An 8,095-nucleotide genomic window follows, 5' to 3' on the forward strand; every position below is an offset into this window, starting at 1 on the left:
TTATAATATGTCATACAATTTGTATAATCTATCAAATAAAATTTCTTTAAAATATATGTTGGAAAAGTTTACTAAAGCCCGATTTCTGATACAATTAAACCTCAGTTAAGGTATTTTCATCTTATTAGTGTTGCCATGGTTTAATCGAGATTAAATATGCTTTCAGAAACCCGGCTAAATAATATACTTCTAAGTTAAATAAAAAATATACCGTTTTAGCTCTTCAAAGCTGTTTTTCCTACATCTTTTGTTGTAAAAAAAGTTATTTATCTATTAAATAACCTTAACAACTTTTGCATAATTTTAGTTTCAATATTTAATCAAAATTACTACAAATATTTGAATGCTGTTTTTACATTGAAACAGATGCAAACGATTGTACTAACAGTCTTTGAACTAAACTAATAAAACATAAAATCATAAAATAGTGGATTACATACCGAGGAGGGCGGTGCTTCATTACCAAGCGAAATTTAATGACCAAAGCCATGGTCAGCAATAAGCCGAGGTGGGATGAAGCAACGACCACCGAGGTTTGTATACTATTTTATTTACAATCATCTTTCTTAAAAAACAACAAGTTAATAAAGAATATATTAAATTTCGAAAAACATGACATATAACAGATCCAGTTGGGAAGTTGTCACTTCCTTATCAGTTTTCTGGTTGGAAAGTGACCATTTCCCAACCTGAACCTGTTTGTTAAGTAAAGTTGAAATGTCATATTTTTCAACTTTTCACATGCAAGGTAATTTGATTATTATTACTTTATGATTGTGAATAAACTAAATTGGATAAAACTTTCAGGCTCAGAATATAAATCCTTGTTGTATCAAATAAATGCTTTACAACAGCTGTTAGTACAACCTAATTTTGTAAATTATCTCTCTATTTTAATACCACCTGACACAAGACAAATTAATAAAATTAATGACTCGACGTTAAAATTTAATTGTTTTTTTATTACTTGATGCTAATTAGCCTTTGAAAACAACACGCCACTTTCGTGAAGCTTATTGAAGGTAATGAAAATGCACCATCGTTAAAAAGTTTAAAATGCAAACATTCAGTTTAGAAATAAGCGACGACAGCACACACATTGACAGAAAATGTGCGTAGGTTGGAATTTCGTATCCCGAAAAAGCCACAAACCCAAAAAGTAGAAATTTCCATATAAACAAAACATTGAGAAAAATTGTTAGAAAGTGGCGTTTTTTCTACTTTTTTTGGGCCTGAGGAAACACTCAGCCGATAGATGCGATCGAGCGGATGCGGATACATTCCACAAGGATCCTAATAATTTCACGGCTTTTTCATATTCAAATTATTCTTTTGTGGAGTTAAAAACCGCGCCTTTTTCTTCTACCAGATTGGATTGGTTTCACTTGATATTTCAATATGTAGATTGCATATGTGCGAACCGTTTGTGTTGTAAAATGTAAATGATATTGTGTAGCTGAACGAAAAGAAAAAGAATGCTCTATATTCCCCAACAAAGTCTAATGAAAGTGGGCCATTTCGGGACAAGCATTCCACACAACACAGCGAAACACGTGTTTTGCAATTTGTATTGTTAGACAAATTGAATCAAATCGGAATTTTTTCTGTTTAAAAAAATTATACTAACTTTGAAAAGCAGGGTCAAGGGCCATTAATACAGTCGCAAAAGTTTGTTTCAACGTTGTTTTTGCCAAGCATTATTTTATATACGTTTTTATCACTCCCTCATATTTTTTTGCATAGAGACGTTGATGGATGTATATTAGGTCCGTAAAATTTTTTTTTAGTCATACTTTTCAGAAAAATGTGAAAACTTGGTAGCTCTCAATGGTTGTAACAATTTTTTACAATAAAATACATTAAATATACAATAAACTGCAAATAATTCATTCTTTACTATTCACTAAAATAAATCAAACCAATGCATTAATTTAGTGAAAATGTAAAACTATTTATAAGTTTTATAATGCATTTTCAGCATTCAATTTAGTTCCACGTCCATGTAAAATAAATTTATGGTACAAACGATTTCAATTAATTTTGTAAAAATTTTGCAGTTCATTCTAATTACACACAAATTGTTTACAATAACAAATTCATTAAACTTGTTTCCATCAGAACTTGAATGTGTTGCTTTTTTATTTTTAATGTGGATAATAACTAAAAACAAAGAAGAGCTTTTGTCCTAAAAAAAAAAAATAAATTTCCTTTAGTTATTTAAATTATTATTTAAATCACATACGACTAATTTAATCCTCTGACACTAACCTAGCCTTTGGCCTCATAAAACCTCTGAATCATTTCTCTCGAGTTGCCTAGCGCTGAAAGTTAAAACGTGCTGCTGTCTACTTGGAATTCTGATGTTCTGCATCGTAAATTAAAACGATTTCTGTTCAGTCAACCGCAGAAAAAACTTTTTAAAAAATGAGAAAATTTCGCAAAAAAACTCATAGGACTATAAATCATAACTCGGACTAAATCGAGTTGTCATGTTTTTATTTACGATATAAAAATTTAATCAAAGGAAAATATCAGATAACTTCCACGTAATGAGTACAGTTGTAAATAATGAGTAATAGTAGAGGTGGTCGAGGCAATAAATTCGCTTTTAAAAACCACTGAAAAAACAGCAACGTAGGTATTTGGAAAAACGCACATTAATATCCAACATTCTACAACGTATTTTATAAGTACAAGGTGATTCACGAGGAATAATGAGCCTGACCAAATTTTCGATGCAACCACTATTACTTTTCGCAAGTTGCTTTGCGACAAATGTTGGTTGCATCGAGAATGTGGTCAGGCTCATTATTCCTCGTGAATCACCCTGTATATTTGTCACATTTTGACAATTTTTTTATAAGAATTTCTGAATTTAGCAAAATTTCTGATCCAATTTTGAAGACAACACAAATAATTTTATAGTTTAAAAATCTCCGCCTCGAATTTAAACTACAACCCCGATTTTTAAACCATTTACAGGGTGTCACATGTAAGACTTTCGGGTCTAATATCTAATTCAATCAGTAAAAATACAATTTACTCGACATTTTAACCTAATAAAAAAATTATTAAAGTTAATTCTAAAACAATAGTTTAACGTCTTCAACTACCATTTTGTTCAACTCTAAAAACCTGTGGTAATTGAAACATCTTTAAAATTTTTAGAACCAATGGTGGTACTTTGGAGCATGTTTTATTGTACTGAACTGATTAATTCAATAAATGCAGTTCCTAATAGTATATTATATCACAAGGTAGAAAATAGATTTTTATAGCCGAGCTATTTATTTCCCGAGATGTTACGCATCTCTATATCTATCTCTATATCTATAAAAATCTTCTCTACCGTCTTTTATATGAAATTTTTTTAGGTACTAGCACATTAATTACTCAGAAATACAGCGGTGAAACATTTACCTCGAACGTAACATGTCGTAATTCACAACTACTATTTTTGTTACTTCACTATTACCTACAGTTATTAATTACTTACCTGAGTTATTAACTTAAGTTGGAGGTATTATTTTCTTGTAAATGAGGTTGAGTCATTTTTGTACTTCTGCACAATTAAAGAAATTTTTTCACTTCATGATATGAAATATTTGTTAAAATAACAAACTGCAAAAAGAAGAAAAAATGTGTTAAATCTTGCCTCACTACCGATAGTATTTTAACATGAAATAAACCCAATTGTTGCTTTGACAGTTTTGACATAGAAGGATTAGAGAGTTGAAGATATTCTCATGTTTTTAATGAGGCAGCTTAAGGCTTTTTTACTTAATTTTGTATTAATTTAATCACTAAATAGTTCCGTTAGTACTTGTGATGGTAATAGTTTTCAATAATAATAATAATAATATTCTAGAAATATTTGAACAATGTAATACCCTTTAACATCGGCGTTTAGCCACCTCTATAGCCACCATTATAGCCCTTGGTCTATAATAAAAATGAGTATTGACTACTAGGAAAGAAAAACAATTTCACGACCTTTCGACAAATTAAATGGTATCTTTTACAGCTAGTAGTGAAAAAATTACGTTATTAAACATTTTAACGTTTTTAATTTCGTTAGAGTCCGTTGGCAACTAACAGAGATATTAGATCCGAAAGTCTTAGGTGGGACACCTGTATAAAACTGTTGTTGTCTTAATAGCTATAAAACACAAAGTAATTTGCATATAATATTAACAAATAAATATAAGACCACAGTAAATTAATAAAACACAAACTTAATAGTAGAAATAAATATAAGAATGTTAAAATGAAAAACTCAAGTAATAACATTTAACACGTAAGCGTGATAAAGAGATAACGCTTTCTTGATATTTTTAAAGGAAAAAGGAGAGAACGTATTAAAAGTAGCGTAAACACAAAAATAAGGTAGACTAATTTTACACAAACCAATAATCAATTCAATTAGGAAAACTTGGATTCAATTTCGATACAAGAAGTTATAATGGAACTAGTCATGTATAATATTATTGCAAGTGGATATAATAATGTTATTCCTCGTTAATTGGAAATGTGTGGTCTATAAATAGAGCAGTTATTAACAAACTGCGCATTTACGAGTCATATCAAAAATAGTATAATTTTAGGGGTTGTGAATAGTGACTGGCCAGCGAAAATGATTTTTTTGTTATAAAAGTGAAATTATGTTTGTTTCTTTGGTGCTGTGTTCTATGGAATGAAGTTGTGAAAGTTTGTCGTGTGTTTTGGTGTAGCCGTGACGCTCGACCGCACGAATATCCTTGTGGAAACTGGCAAGCACGTGACTCGAAGCAGGCCCAAGAACCAAATAAAGTTTGACTCACCCTGAAACTCCTTGCGAGCGGCGGAAACTGAGGTTACGATGTTAGCGACGTGACCCAATACTGTGGCGAAGAGTAGAAGCCCGAACAACAGCTGGAAGATGACGAAAAGATACTCCCCCTTGTTCCTAGGCCTGGGCAAGTCCCCAATGGTCGTCAACGCTAGCGTGCACCAGTAATAACTCTGCAAATACGCTTTCACGTAATCCGTACTATCCGAGTCACTGTACACCCAGTTTTTAGAGCCGAAGCCGTCGTTTTTTAAAATGATATGGAACAAACAGCCGTTCCAATGGAATATAACTAGGAGGTAGTGGATGAGGCTGGTGGATCTGAACAAGTTCGGGTAGTTCGTGTGGCGTTCGGTGCGATCCATGAACGCCCAAAATCGGTAGATTTTCACTAAACGGAACGAACGCAAAATCGAGTTGAAACCCACGGATAAGTACAGGAAGTCGAGAGGCAACAGGCACAAACAGTCTATGTAGAACGTGGTGGAATTCATGTAGTGGTGTCGCAGTTTCGTCGAATCGGTTTGCAACACGCCGTCCTCCAGGTAGCCGGTCCGGAAATGGAACATGATGTCCACCAAGTAGAGGAAGTCTGCGAAGTAGTCCAAGCAGAACCACACGAGGATAGTGTTCGCTGCAAAAAACTCACTTTTCAACTCTACATTGCGGAAAATATTAATTCAAGCTAAATTACGCTTGAAGAAACGCTTAACCGCTTCAAAGTTGTTTTATGTAATAGTTTGCATGTGATAGCCAACATTTAATGGAAGTTCAAATCTGTTTATGATTTATAAGAGCAATTTTCGCTTTGCTAATGTGCAACTAAAATGTGGTTTACTCGCATTGTTAAGTAGTATTTAGGTCATTTTTGCTTTCGTTTATTGCACGAATAATGTTTTTTAAAAACTCCAAAAAAACAAAACGCAATATTTCTATTTCATTTTCACTCTTCTCTTGATTTGTTTTTGTCCCCGGACGAAAATAGTTTGTTATTAACGTCATAAGGCCGACACGTAACAAATAACAGATGAGGTTGAATTTTGTAAATTGAGACGAAAACGAGAGAAATAAATTCGAAAAAAATTACGAAAAAAATAAATTGTATAGTATATCACTAATAAGTAAGAGAACTCATCCTCGATCGTGGCCAAACTCTTTGCTTAATTTGTACGTTTTTCACAATTCAAGAGAAGAGCGACTTTTTTCCGTTCGGAAATTTAACTGATTTCAGTATTATGATATGCAATTTCTATTTTTAATTTTTTGTCATTTTCTTAATAAAGTAGTAGGATCCATTTTTTTTTATTGATATATGTACCTATTTGTTATAATTATTCCTTTCGAATTGTTTGCATTTCATTTTCTATCGGTAGACCTTCAAAACATTTTATATAAATCGATTAAAAAGCTTTTTTTCATTTCATATACAGCGTGTCAATTTTAAAATATGTAATCGACAATAAACCGTTTCGGTGGTTTCTAGGGGGAATCAAAATGACATGGTAAGTGACGCACCTCCCCCACCCTTAAAGCCACAGCCATCTCAAGTTGAATATTTTAAATGGCACTACCCTACTTGTGATACATAAGCATAAGCTCATAACAAGCGCTTTTTAAAAATGTCATAACAGCCTATTTAGTAAAGTCGTTTTTCCAATTATTTAAAAACAAAGACTTTAAATTTTCACTTTTTTTTATTATATTCAAAGGTGGGTGGAGGTGCGTCACTTACAGTGATGGACAGTGAATTTCGTCCACCCAATTTCCTTGACAGATTAAAAGTGTAAATTAGTCTTTAGGTTTTACTAACCTTGTTTCAGAATTTTGATTAACGTTTGTCATGTTGACAGAAGGCTCGATAATTCTTGCTACTTTTTACCTTTGTCCTTTGAAATGGTAGTCCTTGGTATGCTCAAAAGTAGGGAGATACGTCTTTGAGAAATACCTTCTTATACCAGAGAGATAATTTTTATTTTATTAAACGCACTTACTGCTGGCATGTTCGAATTTGATTAAATTTGACAATACGTATTTGAATGTCAGTCAACCTGACAATAAAGCACAAACTACATTGAATTTTTGTGAATTCACAGAAATTGGGTGGACGAAATTCACTGTCCATCACTGTACCATGTCATTCCCCCTAGGAACCACGAAAACCGTTCTGATTGATTCTCAATAACTTTTTCAGTTGATCGATATTGCCGATTGCAAGTTTTAAAATTGACATAGTGTATGTACATATCTACCTTTCTGAAGAAATGCGAAACTTTTCTAATCAAGTTCAAACTAAGGATAATTTTTGGAACTCTTCATCAGTCCAAAAGGTAGTTAGTAAATTAACTGATTAAAACATAATTAGCGCTCTGCGCTACCACTGTCTCATCTTCACCGGCGTAGTCGCTTTAAGACTCCCGAGGCCACATCARACATCGAGCTACACTGCACTGATGAGCCCCAAAAGGGCGAAACCGGTCTGCAGTTTGCTCGATGGATGATGTTGTGCCTCTTTTTCACCTCTTATTAATTAAAAAAATTTCGCCACCATAGTAACTAATTTTATTTTTTTGTCCGGAAAAACTGTTTTTGGGGACTGAGAACCTAAAATAACCATTTTGCGTATTATTTTATTGAGTTCGAAAAAGACTCATTTTAGGGACTCATTTGAGTCCCTAAAACAGCTGTTTTCGGGAGCGTATACAAAAAAAACCTTTAATTTAGTTTTTCTTAATTATTTAATTTATAATAAACTTCTTTTTGACTATACTGCGATTAAGCTTATAGTCCTAAAGTTTGAACTTGTTTCTTTAAAGTAGTAAAAGTTTTATTTTTATAGTATTCTTAGAGTATATTTCTGTCAAAGAAATCAAATAATTTCAAAAATAAAGTGGGTAAAACTGACCAGTTATTTGCATTAAAGCAAAAAATGTAGTTTGTTTCATTGAAAAAGGAACATAAAGCTTAAAGGTATTATACTCGTACCTAGCAGCTCATTTCTGAGACATCATGTATCTATGAATTTTGTCTAGGTACAATTGTATAAATATTTTAACAACGAAAGAGTAATGATAAACTCGCTGGGACACTTTGTATGAAAAAATAATTTTTGAAAACTTACAAGGTGAATTCAAGTGTGAAAAAGAGGCACAACATCATACATCGAGCAAACTGCAGACCGGTTTCGCCCTTTTGGGGCTCATCAGTGCAGTGTAGCTCGATGTGTGATGTGGCCTCGGGAGTCTTAAAGCGACTACGCCGGTGAAGATG

The 8,095-nt window shown here is 32.7% G+C and overlaps 1 protein-coding gene across 4 annotated transcripts in view; it reads right to left on the reverse strand.

Annotated features, from left to right (window-relative positions):
- The window catches only part of LOC123013357 (cyclic nucleotide-gated cation channel alpha-3), a 91,309-nt gene that overhangs the window by 37,952 nt on the left and 45,262 nt on the right, over window positions 1-8,095 (reverse strand). For all 4 annotated transcript variants that reach the window (XM_044411827.1, XM_044411830.1, XM_044411829.1 and 1 more), the window contains exon 5: window positions 4,821-5,462. In XM_044411827.1, the coding sequence (XP_044267762.1) occupies window positions 4,821-5,462 (642 nt within the window). The remainder of the gene's footprint in view (window positions 1-4,820; window positions 5,463-8,095) is intronic.

Source organism: Tribolium madens, unplaced genomic scaffold (assembly GCF_015345945.1).
Source record: "Tribolium madens isolate multiple individuals breed KSU strain unplaced genomic scaffold, Tmad_KSU_1.1 Scaffold_96;HRSCAF=242;Tcas5.2_LG5, whole genome shotgun sequence".
NCBI lineage: Eukaryota > Metazoa > Arthropoda > Insecta > Coleoptera > Tenebrionidae > Tribolium > Tribolium madens.